Source organism: Epinephelus fuscoguttatus, linkage group LG23, assembly GCF_011397635.1.
Source record: "Epinephelus fuscoguttatus linkage group LG23, E.fuscoguttatus.final_Chr_v1".
In the NCBI taxonomy this organism is placed as follows: domain Eukaryota; kingdom Metazoa; phylum Chordata; class Actinopteri; order Perciformes; family Serranidae; genus Epinephelus; species Epinephelus fuscoguttatus.
The window spans coordinates 15,542,279-15,562,362 of NC_064774.1; the positions used below are offsets into that span (position 1 = coordinate 15,542,279).

At 43.3% G+C, this 20,084-nt stretch overlaps 1 protein-coding gene across 5 annotated transcripts in view; it reads right to left on the bottom strand.

The window, feature by feature from the left end:
• arhgef11 (Rho guanine nucleotide exchange factor (GEF) 11) overlaps window positions 1-20,084 on the bottom strand; it is a 40,308-nt gene that overhangs the window by 15,277 nt on the left and 4,947 nt on the right. For 3 of the 5 annotated variants that reach the window (XM_049567953.1, XM_049567956.1, XM_049567952.1), the window contains exons 2-26: window positions 17,317-17,408; window positions 17,099-17,203; window positions 15,787-15,836; window positions 15,622-15,679; window positions 15,309-15,508; window positions 15,074-15,145; window positions 14,045-14,152; window positions 12,706-12,754; window positions 11,867-11,904; window positions 11,639-11,731; window positions 10,982-11,050; window positions 9,984-10,088; window positions 9,609-9,707; window positions 9,350-9,392; window positions 7,726-7,822; window positions 7,490-7,612; window positions 6,965-6,988; window positions 6,650-6,776; window positions 3,984-4,077; window positions 3,465-3,494; window positions 3,140-3,269; window positions 2,132-2,338; window positions 1,845-1,892; window positions 1,445-1,593; window positions 566-706 (exon numbers count right to left, since the gene is read on the bottom strand). In XM_049567953.1, coding sequence (XP_049423910.1) covers window positions 566-706; window positions 1,445-1,593; window positions 1,845-1,892; window positions 2,132-2,338; window positions 3,140-3,269; window positions 3,465-3,494; window positions 3,984-4,077; window positions 6,650-6,776; window positions 6,965-6,988; window positions 7,490-7,612; window positions 7,726-7,822; window positions 9,350-9,392; window positions 9,609-9,707; window positions 9,984-10,088; window positions 10,982-11,050; window positions 11,639-11,731; window positions 11,867-11,904; window positions 12,706-12,754; window positions 14,045-14,152; window positions 15,074-15,145; window positions 15,309-15,508; window positions 15,622-15,679; window positions 15,787-15,836; window positions 17,099-17,203; window positions 17,317-17,408 — 2,351 coding nt within the window. The remainder of the gene's footprint in view (window positions 1-565; window positions 707-1,444; window positions 1,594-1,844; window positions 1,893-2,131; window positions 2,339-3,139; window positions 3,270-3,464; window positions 3,495-3,983; window positions 4,078-6,649; window positions 6,777-6,964; window positions 6,989-7,489; window positions 7,613-7,725; window positions 7,823-9,349; window positions 9,393-9,608; window positions 9,708-9,983; window positions 10,089-10,981; window positions 11,051-11,638; window positions 11,732-11,866; window positions 11,905-12,705; window positions 12,755-14,044; window positions 14,153-15,073; window positions 15,146-15,308; window positions 15,509-15,621; window positions 15,680-15,786; window positions 15,837-17,098; window positions 17,204-17,316; window positions 17,409-20,084) is intronic. The other 2 variants (XM_049567954.1, XM_049567955.1) reach the window with 2 other exon arrangements.

The following is a 20,084-nucleotide window of genomic DNA, read 5'->3' on the forward strand; positions in this document are numbered from 1 at the left end:
TTACATTATTTCAAATAGTACCAGTAAAAAAAAATCATACCTTAAAGACATAAAAACACAAAAAATTGTCCTAGTCTAGTAAAGCAATAATAACATACCATATATTCTCATGTTGGCTCTTTATTAAAGCCCAGAATACATACTGACTCAGTAAAGCTGCAGGCTCATATTGCACATAACAGTCACGACCTTCTCTTAGTATTTGCTTCACTTATTATTATTTACCTAGCGACATACAGCCCTGAATACATGTTGACTCACATTACAACTCACTTTATTGTGCAAACAGAAAGAGCAGAAAGCAGTGACACTGTTACAAGAGGACAAAGTCACACACAGGAAAGGTCCCTAATTTCCAAAAAAAGCTCACTCTTTAAGTTCCTTTTGAAAATAACCTAAAATGGTCTTGACCATGGAAACAATTTCACATGAATCCACAGCCAAAAAAATTATACTTTTATCTGTAATTACAGCAAATACAAATACTGTATGTGCAGTCTAAAAGAGACCTGGAAATGATCATGATCACACACACACACACACACACACACACACACAGACTGACCGTGGAGTTCATAGACTTGGGGCAGGTTGGGGAAGATGCAGGCCAGCTCATCGGAGTTCAGCACAGACCTCATCTTCTGGAAAAATACCTGGTCTAGGACCCTCAAGGTCCGCAGGTGGGACACCTCAGTGGTGAATAGCTCTGATGATGAAGAGAAGAGAGGAGGAAACAGGGAGTGGTAATCAACACCAGTGTACTGCAAGCTGTCCTCTTAAAACATGTATGACACATATCAAAAGTGATGCCTAAATTTCTTGTTGTAGATTTCACATTAGTTGCCAGAGGACCAATAAAGGTTCAGGGCCAAAAGATAATTACTTCTGTCTAAATTTTAGCTGCAGAAATTTACAAGTCATCCATTTCTTAATAGCAGTGAAGCTCTCAATCAGAGTGCTCACACAGTTAACATTATCTGGCTGAAAGGACAGGTAGATTTGGGTGTCATCAGCGTAAAAGTGTAACGACACTCTCACTTGAAATGACTGATAAATAGTCATGCAGAAATGTTCATACACTTGGGCCTAGCAGGAATCATTAAGTCCATCACTCGTTTTTTCTTCAAAAACTGTAGAAATAACTAAACATAACTCGTCCCTCATTTTTTGCTCCGTGAAGCCGATCTATAGTTTCTCACTTGGCAGGTGGCTCAAGAAGATCATGACCTTTGGTGTCTAAAGTTATGAGTCTGAGCTTGGATAATGACACCTACTCAGGCATTGTGCTGTGTGGATTAGAGACACATGATTTCTAAAATAAAGTTGTCTTACTCCTCTTCGTCCTTCTTCTTCTCCCCCCAAGATGCCCAGCCCCAATTCACCACTGCTGAAGCTATATTTTCCGCTGTTTGCTGTTAACGCGTGTGCAGAATTTGACTCCTACCATATATGACGGCCTGTCTGTCCACCTCCCTCGGACTGAGTGTGGCAAGGAGCTGCGGGGAAACGGTGTCCTGCCAGTTCTGACCATCGCACACCTCTTCCTCCAGCGCCGCAGCATCGGGCAGCAGGGCCAGCGGTGAGTCCACACTCCTACAGAGTCACGCGCACACATTAACATGGGAGGTGGGCCAACATGTGTATGGACAGACAAAGAGGAAAACAAACACTTTTCTTAGTAACATGGCTGCTACAGAACAAATCTAACACTACAGGGAGACTTGAAACTAAAAGATGCTGAGAGTTTTGTATGTTGGAAAGAAGTCAGCCATCTTTATTTCTTATTCCCTGCCAGACAGTAACTTAAATCACTGATCATCTATGGGGATGACATTGAAACTCACCTGCGTCTAGACCGAGGGGTGTATGGGGGTGTAGGGTTCTCTAGAGACCTGAGTTTGAGAGAGAGTGGAGACAGAGATGCCATGAGGTGAAAAGCTGCACTTCCAGGAGTAGAGTCCCGGGTGTTTGAGATAAAGGGGTGACTTTTGATTCTCTGAAGCTTATGTGATTATTTTATCCCTGCCTAAAGTATCTCAGTATCATCTCTAAGAAATTCCAGACGACACCAAAAGTAATAAAAGCATCTGTGTGAGAACACCCAAAGGAGTCCGGATTTGTGAATCTTTACCGTGCAGAGCTGCTGGATGCAGATGATGACGTGCTGTGCTGCAGTGGCCTGAGGCCTGGCCCCTCCCTCTCCTCCCCACAGTCCTCCATGTCCACATCGCTACGAGAGCGAGGGACAGAATCCGTCCCTGAGACCACGCCCCGCCGGCGGCCTTCTCCCTGAGCCTTCAACGACTCGCTGCGTGCCAGACGCACGGAGATCGTGGGGCTGCAAGACAGAGCGTAGAGAAAACAGACTATCAAACACTTTCAATATGTTGCTGTGCTATAGGCTGATGCTGAATATTGCCGCAATATATTGCATAGGTCTCAATATTTTCCCATTTTCTCTACAATAACATGTTTGATTTAATTCTCTGACATAACAAAAATTCTCTACATAACAATACCAGTCTAATCACACCAGTAAACTTACCTGAATTTAGAGGTAACACAGCTCGTACATGACAATTTAGAAGGCTTTAATTTCTAACTCCCACATCAAAAAGTCCTGATATTATCTGAGAAACACTCGTCAGACTGGTCTTTGTAAATATATTCTTTATCATTACGTCTGACTAATTATTTACACATTTAAAATTCACATTTCCAGTAAAAGGTACTGGCAAATACTTAATGGGTATATTGCTGGCAGCAGGGAAAAGGGCCCTGACCAGAAAATGGATGATGCACGCTGGTCCTACAATAAATGACTGGACAGATGTGAAAATGGAGATTTGAATGATGGAAAATGGTCACACGTTTTCATACAACTTTGGGAATAACGGGTGCAATATGTTAAACCTTTGAGACCTGAATGTCGTGTAGTGTGAACCAGAATTAATGTGATGTCAATGACGTCAAATTGGTGGGTTACTTACTACTGGTTACTAAAATTTGCAAGGAGTATCTCAATATGACGATACAGTCATCTGCCATGCTGCATTTAAAATAAAATGTGAGTATATTTGTCACATTTGATACATTTCCCACCTCTACCACAGGTGATGATGTAGTTTAAGAGACCTACCTGTCCATGCTGTCTTCTCCCAGGCTGCTGGTGGAGAGCCTCTGGGGGTCGGCAGCATCCCCTCCCTCCTCTCCTGTCTCTGTGTGATTCTCAAACTGCTGAATGATGTTCCTCACACTGCCAGGGCGGACTGCACACACAGATATCGCACAGTGTGATAAAACAGTCCACATGACAGGGTCGAAGTGTATAAAATGAGGTGGAACATGAGAAATCTTTAAACTTAATACATTCTATAAAGAAAAAATAAACTCTACTGGGTATGTTTGTTAAAAAAGCAAAACTGAACCAAAGAATAAAAAGTGATATGACATAAAATATATACCTTCAGTGGGGGACAACGGGACATGGAATGCTACAAAACCAAAATGAACCAAAAAGAAATGATGAAATCACAACAGCATGACACAATGAAAATTCTATAAATCAATAAATAAACCTGCAGAAACAATAAAAGGACAAACAGAGGGCGGAACTAAATCAATATTGTCTGACAAATACAATGAGAGAGAGCATCACATGTTTGTGTTGGCGTGCCTCTAATGTGGTGTGCCAGTGTATCAATACTGTCAGCCGATAACAGGCTCATATTTGCATTGTAAATACTGATGATGTACTCATGACACCAGCGTGAAGATTACAGGAATAAACAATTCTTAAAAATCTCACATTCAATCAATCTGACAATGAATGTTTAGATGTGGGGTTACGATAATGATTTCCAGAGCTATAAGATTATCCTTTAATGAAGCCACTGGCTTGTGGTATCATTTACTTTTCATTTAATGTCCTTATTTCCTTTCCCAGTTCTGTGTATGTTATGTGTGAGTGTGTTTGTATTTACTGGACTGGGATGTGGTTCGGGGTTTGCCGATGTACTTCAGGATGGGATTTCTCTTTTTATCCTCTCCATCTTTCTCTTTCTTGGTACCACTCAGCTGCGGAGAGAGGAACAAGTCTATATAATCAATGTATATTAGGGCTGTAACGGTTTCTGTATTCGTGCCGAAATATCACGGTACAGGGGTCACGGTCCAATGCATGCAGCCTCACACAAAATATATGGTATGCAGACTGATGCATGCACTGTGAATCCAGAGGGATGGGCAGCGAACTCCAGAGAAGCCAAATAGAGTGTGCCAGTAAACCCGGAACTCCATTAGCGCTTTTAGCACTTCCGGTTCTCTCGTCTAAAAGTCAATACGTTTTTTGAATGGGATTTTGGTAAAATGCGTCAAATAAGGTCTGTGGTTAACAAAACCTTATGCGAGTTTCAGGTTTTGTTCTACAACATGAAACACGTCAGTAAATACCCTACTTGTGAATTTTGAAGCTTTTACGTGTCGTAAAAAAGGCAGTTGCTAACAAGCTGTTCAATACAACTACAAAACCTGTCGGGGACATTAAACGTCATCACCCCTGAACAGGCGAGAGTGCTGGCAGTCTGCCATTACAGCTTCTTGTTTAGCTTAAACAGTCCGATTTCCCCATTATACAATGTTTTAAAATAAAGCGGCCGAAATCAGTTGAAAGCTTAGTGGTGGTGACGTCAAGAGTCATGCGACCGTGGAGTAGTCATGTAGACGGACTACATGACTACTCCACGGTCGCATGACTCTTAAAGCCCAACGTTAATTTTTACTTCTGGCGATCGCATTTAAGCTTCAAATGCGGTATGAAAGGTGTTCATATGTGAAGATTATCTCGCTGAACAAATCCTGTAAGTATCATAAACTTGTGTTAGCCATAGAGCTTATTTTCTGACAAAACGCAATGCAAAAATCACATTCACTTTCTCTTTCGAGAACCAGTGCGATGCTAAACTTCCGGGTTTTGACGTCAGCCCTGGCACACTCTATACCGTTTATCTGCACACACCGCAATGGCACACAGCTGGTTGAATATCGTTAAGTCTCCGTGTTTCCTTTCCTTGTTCCTGTAAAGCAGGGCTGGTCTTTATTTAGTGTTCTAATTATTAAAAAGCAAAAGTAGCATGTGGATACATTCAGTAAGCTATACTTTCAGAAGCTAGCTAACTACTGGTGAGCTATACTTAGGGTAGCTAGCCAGTAGCTAGCTAGCTAACTACTGGCTAACTACTGAAAATGAAGCTTACTGAATGTATGCACATGCTGTTTTTGCCAGTAGCTAGCTAGCTATCTAGCTACTGAAAGTATAGCTTACTGAATGTACGCACATGCTGCTCTCGCCAGTAGTTAGCTGGCTAGCTACTGGCTAGTTGGTCTTTCCAACCTCTCCAGGTAACGAGTATCACTATTACATGTGCTCCAGACACAACGTTTAGCTCAAAATTTACAAACCAGTTGTAAAATGAAGAAAATCTGAAATCACTGCATCAGTGTCTATGGAGCACGACCATGTAGTTGTCAGACCCTTGTCGAAGCTGGCGAATGCCACACTATGGTTGGCCATTCTGCATTTGAGGGGTGAGACTTAGCTAAGGGTCAATTTCCGACAAAAAACATGAACTTGATGTGCAAAGGCCTTTGTACTGTTTCTTTTGCTTATAATGTAATTGACCCTTCGCTAAGTCCCACCCAAGGAGGCAGACTGTCCAATCATAATGCAGCACCGAGCCGGCTCAGACCAGGGCCCGACAACAACACAGCTGTGCTCCATTGACTCTTTGGAGCTAAATGTTGTGCCTGGGGCACGTCGTGTATTAATGATACTCGTTACCTGGAGAGGTTGGAAAAACATATACGTTTCTTCCCTGTTCCAAAACCAAAATCAAACCCTGAAAAGTGTAGGGTTAGCTAGCTAGCTACTGAAGATATAGCCTACTGAATGTATACACATGCTGCTTTTGGTTCTTAATGGACCGACCCTGCTGTAAGGAACCAGTGAAGGGAAGCAGGGAAACTCTGCTGATATTCAACCAGCTGTGTGTCATCGCAGTGTGTGCAGATGAACATTGTTTGACTTCCACCAGAGATCCCTGCCCATCCGGCGGCGGAGGTGCTGGTAGCAGCAAACACCGTTCATCTGCACAGTGATGTCACACAGCTGGTTGAATATCAGCAATATTCCCCTTTATATTCATTGTCTTCTGTGGCGATCAGCAGTGATGTGGTGGTTCACTTCAAACACACACTGTAGACCCCTCTGTCTGCTTCTCTCTGGAATCACTCTTTCATTTTTCCAAAAAAAAAATGATAATATTTCTCCAGCGAGTGCAGTTAGTTACAGTGAGGGCTCTACGCTTATTCCAGACCATCACAAGGGGGCGTGGCTTAGCGAAGGATCAATTACAGTACAGAGTTAAAACACAAATCATACTGCAGATTATGTTCTTGCAAATTTTAAAAAGAAAACAGATGTCATTGTTTACATGTGCAAGTACATTCACAACTTGCCTTGTACATTTACCACAACTTCATTTGTAGAAGTGTTGTTTCAGCATAACATGACAATATTTCTTAGATTATCACTTGCGACATCTTTCCCTTCCCTCCCATCCCTGCTTTGTTCCCCCTGGAGGGCACTTACCTTTTTCGTCTTTAGGAAAGCAAGCCACTTCTCCTTCTCTGTGCTCAGACCAGGGAAGACCTTGGAGTCCCTTAGCTTGATTCCAGAATGACGCAGGTATAGATGTACGGCTGACGCCAGAGGAGAACTGAGGGAGACGAGCAAGGGGGCGGAGAGAGACAGAGAAAGAGACAGGACAAACATGGAGGGGAGGGGGAAACGTGATGAGAATAGACCACAGGGGAACACAAAGAAAAGGTGTCAAGAAAGAGGCAAATCGCTCAGACAGACTGCTGTTAAATTACATTTCACTGACAGACAAGACACTTCTTTTACCTTCTGTCCTCTTCGTGCTTCGATCTGGAACGGGAACAGAAAGAGAGACATAAAAAGGCTGTTAACTCGCCACACAACAAATACGAGGCTTTCAAAGAGATATCCAGTTTAATTCCTCAGAGCTGAATTCAGTCCATTCAGGTGCAAACACAAGTGTAAGAAACAGACTGTAGTGCAGCAGTCATGTGACGGGAATTGGCCCGTGTGTGTATAAAGTCAAAAGCAGAACTGTCATGTGGTTTCCAGGTTTTGTGGCTGTGGTAATGACCTTTGTTATGATAGCCTGGGTGAGCTCCTTCTGTCGCTTTGTAATAACAATTTTATTGGGCCCCGAACATCTGACCCTGTTGCTAGGCAAACCTGATACAACAGTCTGAGTGTAGGTTAATATTCACTTCATGCCTACAGCCACATGTTGAAGTAAACCACTGTATAATTACAGAGTTTGAAGTAAAATCCTGAGATGAATTTTGTTTAAAACTGATTGATTTTTGTCAGATGACGCAACAGCAGTCACAGACTCACAGTATTTCCCAGAGGGCGGTGACCTGTCTGTCCACCACCTGTCTCTCTTTCACCGGGTCTCCATCCAACTGCTGTAGGTCTCCTTCTCCAAACAGAGAGCCCAGGCCCATCATCTGCTTGTTCCTATGAAACACAAGCTTAACAGGTTAATATGAGCTCTTGAAAATGGTATTTATGTCACAACTGGTCATTATTCTGCCTTAACAGACATCTTGAGTCAGTCTTGAGTAATGTACCTGTAGTCCTGTATCTGGTATTGGATGTCTGGCAACACTTGCTGCTGCAGCTCAGACAGAGGTCCTCTGATGTCCTCCTGGGCGTGAAGTCGACTTTCTGAAGGGATGATGGATACAACATCATGTCAGCTAGCGTACTTAATCACAAACTAATGTAATCATTAATTTTTATTTATATACTTTATTAATCCCCATGGAGGAAACTCAATCAGTTACAGCCTTTGCTTTGAGCATTTTTTTCTGTCTCATGTGAGACATTAAGATCTAGTCTGGGAACCAGACGAATCTGCAAGCTCAGTTTTGATTTGCTCTGGCAGATGCGTTTGGTCTGCTTCCAGTGCAAACAGATTTCCAGCCAAGCCAATAGTTTATCTGACTTGCGGAGCCGTCGCGCTTTCTGCAAAGTATGTGATGACGTCATTTTTGGCTCAAGCATCCAGGAGCCTGGTGTCACTCCCGATGTGCCACTTGGGCAGCGTCCCTGGCGTTCTTATAATGACACCAGAGGCAACCTTTAGAGTCTGTAACATACATACAGGACTTTCAACCAACTCTAATGGAAACCCATCTGCTTCATTATCAGACGCTGTATAAAGAGTAGTATAAAGAGTGCAAAAGTCCGCTTAGGGCAGGTGGGGGTGGAAGTGGATAGGTCAAACAGGCACAGGACTGTGATCCAGGAAACCAGTGTTTATGTGCCATGTGAAACTCATTGTCAACATTTAGTTATTTTGTCACATCAGTTGCTAATCACGCGAGTCAGACGTTGGTCACGTCAACCATGATCTTTCCCTAACCCTAACCAAGTAGTTTTGTTGCCTAAACCTAACTCCGAACTCTTCTTTGTCATGTGAGTCGACTTAGGAGACTCACTGCCGGCCCCTTCTGCATCAAGATACAACGCAAAAGGCTGCCACTGATGCCTAGTGATGGCCAAATGAAGCCTTATGAAACACTTTATTTATTTTCTGACCACACCAGATGGCGCTCTTGGTTTAAATATAAAGGCTGAAGAACTTGCAATGAAGTGTGTTTTCAAACCTTTGTTGAACAGACAGCGCCATCTGGTGGCTTCAGAAAATAAAGACAGTGGTTCATGAGGCCTCATTTTGCCATCACTGCTGACGCCTTTAAAGTGACGCCAGAGGCTTCTGCCCAAGCGTCAAAACATGACGAGTAGGGATGAGATCACGATGCACATGGAGACACAACGGTGAGTATTAACCTAGCTTAGCAAAGAGGAATGCCACTGAGACATTTCCAAGAACGACCGAGGCGGCAGCAGCTTAAGTGGGACTTTATGTAGAAGCACTATTTTCAAATTCTTATGGCAAAAACAGCAATACTCGTTAAAAAAAATATTGATGCAACACCATCGCAGCTCACAGCTGTCCGTTGCTCAACACTGCGTCATGCGTTGTTGCTCTGATTGGGATTGTAGGTTGATCCAGTTGCATCCAGAGACATTTTGGTCTACGGCCACTGATAACAGCCTCTTGGAAATCGATGGTTAACTGAGTGGAATTTGCAATTTGGCCTACCAATGTCAGGCTAAGAAAAGTTCTGTAAAAATGCAAAACAAATTGAGTAAGCCAACAACTCAGCTAGCTTTTACTTTTCTTACCTATATCTGTGAGATACTCCTCTCGTACTTTGATTTTCAGGGGCTACAGACAAAAGACAAAAAAGAAACTTTATTTTCAAGACGAGCTGATGCAGGACTCATAAAGGCTTCATTTTTTTGTACATATTTAATATGATGTATGATAAAAGTGGTTATCTGCATCAACATCAGTGTCAACAAAGTGCACATTTGCAGCCAATGCTGGGATATAACAGATACAATAAAATGTATACAATCATTAACACTCGTTGATACATACAGCATCTGGGTCCAGGTAATGGGAGCAGATCTGAGGTGCAAGTGCGCGGGCGTCTTTAGGGCTGGAGCCCAGGTAGGCCTCCACTGACAGGTAAAACAGCTGTAGACACACATACCCATAGATGTAAGCAAGAAAACCCAGATGTACACATAGCAATGCCAAAAATAAGAGCTGGGCAATATGAAGACAATCAAATATTACTATATGTTTGACCAAATACCTCGTTACTAACGATGTGGCAATGACATTGTGGGGTTGACTACTAATGCTACTAATGTCTAATATCACAATATTGACATAACATCGATATGTCTCCCAGCCCTCCTTTGTTCCATGAAATTTGTTCAAATTTAACAAAGTCTTATGTAGACTGACCAGAGGGTTGGGGTCCAGAAGCTGGGTGAAGACATATCTCATGAAGACCGCCATGTGTGCCGGTCGGGTCTTCAGCAACTCAATGTCCTGAAATGGACCGTCCATCTGAAAGAAAGATGGATAAAAATATGAGTGATTGTGTAAATGAAGGAAACAGCAAGGGAAAAGCACGAAAATGTAGGTGTGGTAAAAGAAAAACTGTAAATCACATCCACAAAGATCAACTAAAGCAGGGATCACCAACTTTTGTGAGACCGCCTGAAGAGTAGAGAGTAATGTGGGGGGCCAGATGTTTGATTTCATCTTCCCAATAATTCAAATTTGCTCTGGTTACCATTAAATAATGAAGGTTCTGTATTTTAAAGGCTACATATATTAGGGAACGGTTGTCTGTGTTCATCGATTACTGTTAGAAATTCCTCATGATCATCATTATCAATGTTTAAATAAGTATTCATAGTTAACAACTCATATTTAAATGCGCATGTTCAAGATTTCTCTGTTCATCTCAATAATTCGTTTGTTTCAACATTTGAAAGTCAGACGATATCACATTTGTCACATTTTTGTTCTATATTACATAAGGTTGGAATACACAAGAATCTGATGTTAAAGTCTCTAAACTCCTTTCTTGATGTTTTAAACGGAAACATCTGGAAGCTCCTGATTGGTTTTTACAGATGTCAATCATCCAGAAATGTATGGGATTTCGAATTTGGAACGCCCAGGGTCTCCCACCCTGGTGGGGTGGGAGTTCATGGACCCATGAAAAACCTCGCTAGCGCTACCCTAAGCTCCATCTGTGATCAGTGCCACTAGAATGCATGAAGTATAAATGTCAGTACATGGGTGCACGATAGCATCAGCTGATGTGCGAGTGACTGCTGGCGTGACCACAGTTAGTTTTACAACGTGCCCTGTGGGCGCCTCATTGGCTCCCTGCTGGCGCACCACGTTGGCAACCCCTGGATTAGAGTCACACCAAATATCCTCCTCACCTCATTAAATGCATAGCCGTCATCTTCTTCATCTTCTTCCTCGGGGCCAATGATCTGGGCCTTTCCGCCCTTTGAACACAGACGCACACACGCAGATTTCAAGAAATGGAAAGCACTCAGTCACACACTGGAGGACAATGACAGCGGTATCAAGCACACTATTTCATTGATAGACTGTGCATGCGGTGCTCAGTGCAAAAAGAGTCGGATGATGTGAAATGTGAACTGAAGGTTGAGGTGATCATTTATCCTCTCAGTCTCGCCACTCGTCTCATACATTTTTAACAGCTACGTAAGTCACAGTGACAGAAATGGAGAGGAGCAGGTGAAAAGGAAAGAACAGAGCCACGTCTCAAAGTAGGAGATTAATCTTTGTCCTGGAGGTTCAGAAAGGCACCGTGAAGGGTGCAACACAAATATGCAGCTGGTGATGCAGGCTGTGTCTCACAATGGACTTTAAAATGAAGGCAACATGTGGACAGTTGTCACATCCGCAGTTACTGACTCCGCAGCACAACAACATCTAGGAAGTACTTTGTGTATTTTATGTGTATAACCCTAACAGAAGGGAGCTTGTGCTGCATGTCAGGATCTTGAAGTGTTGACGTCTCAGAGTGAATGCAGGTGTGTGTGCGTGTGTGTGTGTGTCCATCTCACCGAATCAGACAGGGTGTGTGTGTCGGAGTTCTGCCGTCGGTGGTGTGGTGTCCTGAAGGAGGATGAGGGGGAGGAGTGGGGACTTTCAAAGGCCTGGTGAGGAGGAGGAGGAGGAGGAGGAAGAGGAGGAGGAGGAGGAGGACGAGGGGGACGGGATGAGTGGGACCATCACATACACAAACGCACACGTACAATCTCACCATTTGATGAAAAGACTGAGCGGCCTACCTCATTGTCTCCTTCGCTTGAATCCATTGATAGTCGACCTGTCAAAGCACAGAGCAGTTTGAAACCACTTAGGAAACCACTTAGGCCCTGTGTACACCTGGTATTAACATGTGTCTTTGGTAATCCGATCGCAGATGGACGGCTCTAAAGCCCTGTTTCCACCAAACACTTTCCGTATGGTACCTTTGGAACCAGAAGTAACCCTTCAGACATGGTACCTAGACCCTAGTGTTCCACCTGCCAACAGCATTGAGTCTCTCCTCATCTATCAGGGCAGGCAGGACGAGAGGAGACGTTGCATTTAAATGTTTGTAGAGTTTTTTGTATCGAATGTAATTCAACAAAGTTGTAAAATGCTTCCAAATGCATGAACAATGATATAACCAATATGCAAATAAGCACATGACATCATTTGGCGACTTCTGGAGCTAGTATTAGCTACTTTCATTGGATAAGTGGCGTCACGGTGATGCAGTGGTTAGCATTGTTGCCTCACAGCAAGAGGGTTTCTGGTTTGAACCCAGGGTGTGGGAGCCCTTCTGCGGAGCTCACATGCTCTCCCCATTTTAGCGTGGGTTTTCTCCGGGTACTCCAGCTTCCTCCCACAGTCCAAAGACATGCAGGTTAATTGGTGACTCTAAATTGTCCGTAGGTGTGAATGTGAGTGTGAATGGTTGTCTGTCTCTATGTGTCAGCCCTGTGATAGTCTGGTGACCTGTCCAGGGTGCACCCCGCCTCTCACCCAGTGTCAGCTGGGATAGGCTCCAGAACCCATTTCCAATCTGGCAACGCTGACCAAGATATTTAATTAAATGGGTAACAGATAAAGAGATACAAACCTTCTCCTGCTATGACGTAGCTCGTGGCACATTCTGATCGTGTTCCCTCCTGGAAAAGCACAACCAAGCATAATTTCATTGATTCATGTTAAATTAAGCTGTTGTGGATTATTTAAATGGGCCAATCAGGGGCTGCAGAACAGGCAGTAAACACAACACTGACATATAGATTCCATTTTAAAACCCTCTGGCAACATCTACACTCAAATTTGACATTGGTTGCAGTTACAGTGAACAAATACATCGAAGGAGCTATGTGCGACATTCGGTGCCCTGCATGTTAGTGCATGTGTGTATCCCACCAGCTAGCTCATCGCTGCCGCTTTTCATTGCGCTCAAATGGCTGTTACCACTGATATCGGGACAGCACCATCACAGAGGCATAGTGCCCATCCTCCAGTTCTCGCCGGTTAACACCATTAGCTCTGTCAGCACTGTTACTGTTGTTTAGCGCTGTTTCTGGAGTTAGTACAGTTGCTTGCTGCCTGCTAGTGATGGCCAAATGAGGCCTCATGAACCAGTCTTTATTTTCTGGAGCCAGCAGATGGCGCTGTCTGTTCAACAAAGGTTTGAAAGCACACTTCATTGCAAGGTTCAGAAGAAGAAGGTTCATCTATGCTCAATGCAGAGATGCAGAGATGGAAACAGTCGGGGCCCCTGTCCGTACTCTGCATTCATTTCATCTGTATTTGTGCACGTTTTCTGAAAGCTTACAGATACAGACGAATTGGAGCAATAAAACCAGAGATCATGAAACCAGTGTAGCGTAGTTCAAGTGAGATTCGACTGTAGGAGACGACAAAGACATGTAAATAATGTCAGAACAGAGCGAATCTGTAATAACAGTGAAACGAATTCTTCGTCCACATGTCTGGATGTATTTAATGACCTCAGAGACCACTACGGTCTACAACGCTGCCTCCACTGTTGCCTTGTTTGTTGTTGTCTGAAACTTTTGAGAGGACACTTTTGTGCTTTCTAGCTCCATCTATTGGCTGTATCTATGCCATCACGAAGGCCAAGGAAGTATAAGGGCAGTGACATTTACAATGTTTGGAACGGACGTATCTACTTTCGTACGAATTTCGTACATTTCTATCAATGAGCCTTAACACCACGTTGTCTTAAATTTAACGTGCTTTTTATGGTGACATGATTTGACCAGTGAATTTGAATGTGCTTTTTTTGTAAGTATTTCATCATCAAGTGGCCAGGTACGTAATTCTCTAAAACATTTCTGTAAATCAAAATTCCTATGCCAGTATGAGAAAAGGTTAACTATGTAACAGTGAATATAGAGAGACCGTTAAAAAAGGATAGAGGAATGACGTCTCCTCACCAGATCTTGCTGAATCTTGACTCTGACTTGGTGAGCTCTCCTCTTGGCACTTTCTATCCGTTCCCCCAGTGACGACGACGGGTTCCTCAACTGCTCCTCCATCAACTCCTGTAAATTGATTATCAACAGCAGGTCGTCATTCAGGGTTCGCACAGACAGGACCAAGTCAAATTCAAGGACTTTGAAGTACTTTTTCAAGCACTTCACTTTCAAGGATGAAACTGTTTTTTCCTCAGCTGCCGATCTCACTGTCAAATAGCAGAGAAATATCTTTATTTCAGCCTGAATTCTTTCTAAACCTGCAACATTAGTCTGGAGGTTTAAACTCACGTCCTCTCACCTCCTCTTCCAGCCCCGTCAGAGGAAACTCAGCTGAGTTAAGACTGTTTACTTACATCACAGCTACCTTCACAGATAACTGAGCCTCGAACCTGCCTGTCAAACAGCAGACAAATCCTAAACCTTCTCTAGACAGTCAAGATCTGGATGGAGTCCTGCAGGGACAGCTGTTAGGTCTGCTGCACAACTCGTGCTATCGGCTAATTCTGCTCCAGTGGCAATGTCTTGCAGGCTTGCAAAACATCCTAGCGCTGACTGTTTACTGATGTTTACCAGCTCGTTGGTGCTCCAATCTCACGCCACAGCATCAGAAAATAACTGCAAGCACGTACATTCTCAGCTTCTTAGTTTAAAACATTTTTCTAATAGATTTCATAAAATAATTAATGTGTTCTCTTAATTTTATTCACTTACTTTTTTCAAGGACCAAGCTAATAAATTAATGATTTAAATACTCAGTACTTAAACTTTTGAGCCAAATTCAAGTACTTCAAGCACCTTGTAAAAACCCTTGTGTTTGTATCTGATTGTGCACATAGCACGATGCAACAAGGGGTTACAAAGAACACTCCAGTATAAAATAATGTGAGACATTATTGATCATGGAAATTCTCTACTTTATTTGCATTTACAGGAGGGTGTAGTCAGGGATCAGAACTGAAACGGGACAGCTTATTTGTCTGTGTGTACCTGCAGTTCCGCCTCTTCCTGCTCCAGCATTTTCCTGAGTATCTGAGTGGCATGTTTCTGCACTTCTGGGTCCTAAAAATCACATTAACAGCAGAATTTGTAAATCATTTTGATGACATATATCAGTATTTCTTTGCTACATACTGTAAATGTTAAAGCTTGACATTTGTTTGATTTAGCAGATGCAAGATGATAGCAGCTAGGAAACGTCATCCACCCTTAATATGTCGTTCACCTGTAGTGGTTTGGGTCCAGTGATTCTTTGGGATGGGGTGCTGCTCAGTCCAGAGGGCAGGGGTGGAGGTGGAGGGGGTGGGGCCTCTCCACCCAGCGACGTTCTTTGATTGGGTGTGAGGTCAGTGGGGAGGGGCTCTAGGGGCAGGGAGGCGGCTGAAGGAGGCGGCCCTTGTAGTGTCAGAGCTACATATGTTCCAGCTGTGGCGCAGTAAATAAATAAATCAGATCCACACAAACAAAAGAACAGAAACATACCAACACACATTTTTCGCAGCACACGTGCATGACAATTACACTTATTCTAAACTCACATTTGATAAGCTTTACCACCTCCTGATGGGACATGGAGGACACCAGCGAGCCGTTCACCTGAGAGAAGGAGACAGACGGGAAATGAGGAAAATCAGCAACACTAAAACCAAAAAGAAACCATTAACTGTCAGATCTAGCGTACTGTGGTGGAAAGTAGTAAAAACCTTTATGATTCGGTCCCCTTCTTGGACCCCGGCCTTGACTGCTGCACCACCTGTAAAGATGAGTCCAGGCATACAGTTAAGCTCACGTAGAAGCTCATGCTACTACAAATAACAAATTCATCACCGTCCTTGTCATCTAGGTCATATTACATTTTCAAAAATACTCTCTGTGGACTGCTGTATATTACTCTTCTACCCTGGCCTGCAGCCGCAACATTCAGGAAAGTTTTTCAATGGTTGTCGCTGTAGTGTGCATGTTCAGCAGCATTATGGCTGCCATGGCTGTTAGTTTAGGAAGCACTTGATTCAATAGGCAGCAGTATTTTCTATGAGCGGAGTACCATTTTTAAACGTCAACACTGTAGTTGATCATGTTCATTTAGCTGTGGGAAGCTGAAATTGTGATTGAGAATGAGGGTGTGCCATATCATCTTGTTCACGGTAATACCGGTATAACTTTTTATATCATGTGAAAACTTCATATTGTGATACTCACGATATTTCGACTTGTTGACATTGATGTCATACCGTTACCCACAGCAACAACAAGCATAGCTGAAAGCTAAATTATTACAAAAAGAGGAGCAGCTTCAGTAGTGTGGCATAACCTGCGGCGTCCTAAATGTTTTATGAACAGCCCCGGACTTCTCAGACTCTTTTAGTGAGTTACCGCTCAGAGGGAACTCATTCAGCGGCTCCTCTGGCAGCAGCACAGTCTCTCTCCCTCTCCTCTCTTGCCATGCGCACACGGGATTTGGTGTCGTCAAGTGATTTTGTTATAAACCTTTGGTTACGTAAACCTACGTGACGCTCACAGCTCGACAAAAAACTACATATATGTGAATGTGCGATAGTTCTGGTCTCATAACAGCCTGTCACTAGTAATGGCCAACTATATTGTATACAGAATCTGAATCTCACAGAGTTACTGTTGTTGTTCACAAACTAAATAAACAAGAGATCATTTTTGTTTAGTTTTTATTGAATATCTGAAGGCACTGTAAAACGTTTTTGTTGCAATTGTATGTTCTGAAATGAATAACTTTTTTTTTACTAATTTGTGACATCATCAAGAATATCATTATCACAAACATACCCTGAAGTACCCTGAATATCATTTTAGGGCCATATCGCCCACCCTTTATTGAGATTAACATTTTAATAATTGTGCAGCCCCAGTTTCAGTACATGATCTCATAAAAGGAAAGGAGGAAAAACATCCTTTTATGGCAGCTGGCTGGAGCATCCATGTGTCAAATAACAGAAGAGACACTGTAATAACATAAACACATACACTGTGCACGCGTCTTACCTGGTCGGACATTCTGCACTAGCTTGACTCTCTCTCCACATACTGTGAAGCCGAAGCCGAGCTGGTCCTTCTGCACGACCACACATCTCTGGACAAGACCAGTGCCTTGAGGAGGATGACAGAGCGATGTTAAGGGTGTCTGGCAGACATGAACTTCAGTGAATTTCTAAACTGATCCCGAAACTAAAGCATAAATCAGCGTGGGAAATTGTAATTACCCGTACTCTCAGCAGGGAAGTCGACTGTTGGCTCCCTCTGCTGGGTAGCAGAGGATTTGCGCTCCGAGTCCCCGATGGTCAGACTGCTGAGCCTGGGTTTGGTGAGAGATGAGAGAAAAAGACGCTTAGCGTGAAACAATACCAAACAGGGTGATTTAGAAAATGCTCTGGTGGGGCTGGTTGGACTGGGAGAGGGGAGAGGGATAAATGACGAGAGAAAGAATCCAGATGAACAAGAAGTGACGAACCAAACCAAAGAGAAAGACAGGAGCACAGAGCAACGAGAGGGGAGAGGATTCAAGGGATGCGCATGGTCAGATATATGGGGTAAAGAGGGCGAGAATATGAATAGCATTAGAGGCAACAAGAGAGCGGTCGAAGGGAAAACTCACCAAGCAGCAAAAGGGCTGAAAGCGAAGCATGACAGAAAAGAAGGAAACGACAGATAGAGGGGAAAAGAGACAGAGAAAAGAGAAATTCAACATGAAGACCAATCCTGAAGTAAACGGACACAGAGAAACTGACCAAGAGTTCAAATCATCCCAACGCCCTTTATACTCTTACAGATTGTAAATACTGAGAGCAGCCTCGACTTCCAGGAATATATTTATTTAAGGGTGTATGATGCAAGGACACGCCGAGCGTCAACACTGAAGTGATGTGGTGTGATTTACTAAGGTCTAGAGGTACTGAGCCAACAAATGCTTGCCTAACCTCTGATGTCAATGGTCAAACGCTCACTGCTTCTAGCTTCTCGAATGTGAGGAGTTATACTTCTTTTGGGGTGTGGACTTTATGGACAGGAAAACAGGTAATATGAAAGACTTTGCCCCAGATTCTGGGAAACTAAGATTAAAGGGCAACACCAAATAAATTAAGAATTCCAATATGTCAGTTCATGGCCTGGTAAAGTTCAGTCAATATTTGTGAACATGAGCTACACTCTCTCAAAGCCAGACGTGAAGGCATATTCATAGTTTCCACACAAATTTCATTATTGGGGTTGCAGCAGTATACTGTGGTATGAAAACTGGCGGTTATCATACTGTGTGCATTTGCTTATCTACGGTATTGGGCAAAAGATGCAACCAGGTGAGGAACCCCACCTTTATAGTTATTTTCTTTATATTTACTTTATACAAGTTATTAAAAAATAGTTTAAAAATTCAATTATAGTAATAAAATGCTTGTTTAACCAAAACAGCTTCTGTTAGTGTCAATATCGTGAAATACTCTCCAAGATGTTTATCGTACTCCTACTGTTTCAACTCTAGTCATCATCAGTTCATGTCCGTAAGGGCCCGCACAGACCCCTATGCTTATGTCTGCATGCAGCCAATTCTTTGTGACTGCGTGAACTGCAAGCGCTCCAATCTCTCTAAGTCAAGTCCAAAATACTACGTTCAAGCCAGCTGAAGCTGCCGCACCATAATGAATTTAGTTTTAGGTTGGATATTTGACAAATGCTCCCTCCAGACCCAGGGGTGTCTTCTTAGCTTCAGCTTCACCCGATTTTGGCCGGAGGAGGACGGTAAGCGCACCTCCATGGCCCCTGGGGACTAACGCAGACCCTCACTTAAACTCCAGCCCCTTTTACACTGCCAGTTTTTCCGCGAATGTTGGGCCGTTTTGCCGGCAAGCTGCAAGCGTTTAGACACACAGAGCTGGATTGGCGAGTTGATCCGAGGTGCCCAATTTTACGCCTCGTAGGGTAGACATATTGGCGGAACCCTTTTAATTTAAAAAGACCGAGGCGCCCTTCCACCATGGGAGGGGGCGTTGATGACTTGTGGGAGGGGCTGTTGATGACGCGGCACGTGCGAGCCACTGGCGGTGGATAAACAGGAAACAGCTGATAGCAGGAATTAGCGAGCAGCTAGTAGCAAGAAGGAAACGCAAACCTGACAGACACTGTAAAGATGAGCAACTGAGGAGACAAGGAACTGAGCGCTCTCCTTGTCCTCACAAACGAAGAGGCCATTAACCATCAGATGACGGGGACGGTGAAGAACGGGCCGACTTACGAGAGAATTGCCGAAGGACTGACCAGCTGCAGCTTCCCTCCCACGTCACTGTTTACGTCACACGCTAGTTCAATACGCACTACATTAAAAAGGACACGGCGCTGCCTATCAGAGTCAGACGTACTTGGTCAGCAATTTGATCATCTCTTCTGCATGTATACTCAGACAAGACAATAAGTTCGACTTGACTGATGAGCCGAGCTATGAGCTTAGCTCGACTACTGTGTGCATGTAAACGCACTGAGTGTCATCTAGCACATCGATCCCTCTCCATCGTCTGTAGAGCAGCTCCAGATTTTGTACCTTGTGACATCACAAATTTGAATTTTGGCACTCTAGTTTTTGGATATGGGAGAAAGTTGTTTGTGTTTAGTAATATTTTTGGACAGTCTTAGACCATGGGAATAACATGTATGAATTCTGAAAATGGGCTTAGATCCCCTTTAATCTACATATTAATGTAGGTATTATTGATCATGAAAAGGATCATTAGATGTAGCCAGTTATCAAATCTCAATACATCAAACCAACAATTGCCAAAAACTGCAACAACAATCATTGAACTATGATACATTTTAAATGCATGACATGCCTTGTATACATATATTTTCTTCCTTCTGTAAGTACCTGTTGCCTACATTGCTACGTCAAGCCCAAGAGCCCTGAAATAACAAGCCACTGAGAAATCTGCTGCCACAGTTGTACAATCTGTAGGTGTCACTGACCCCAAACCCTGACATGAGC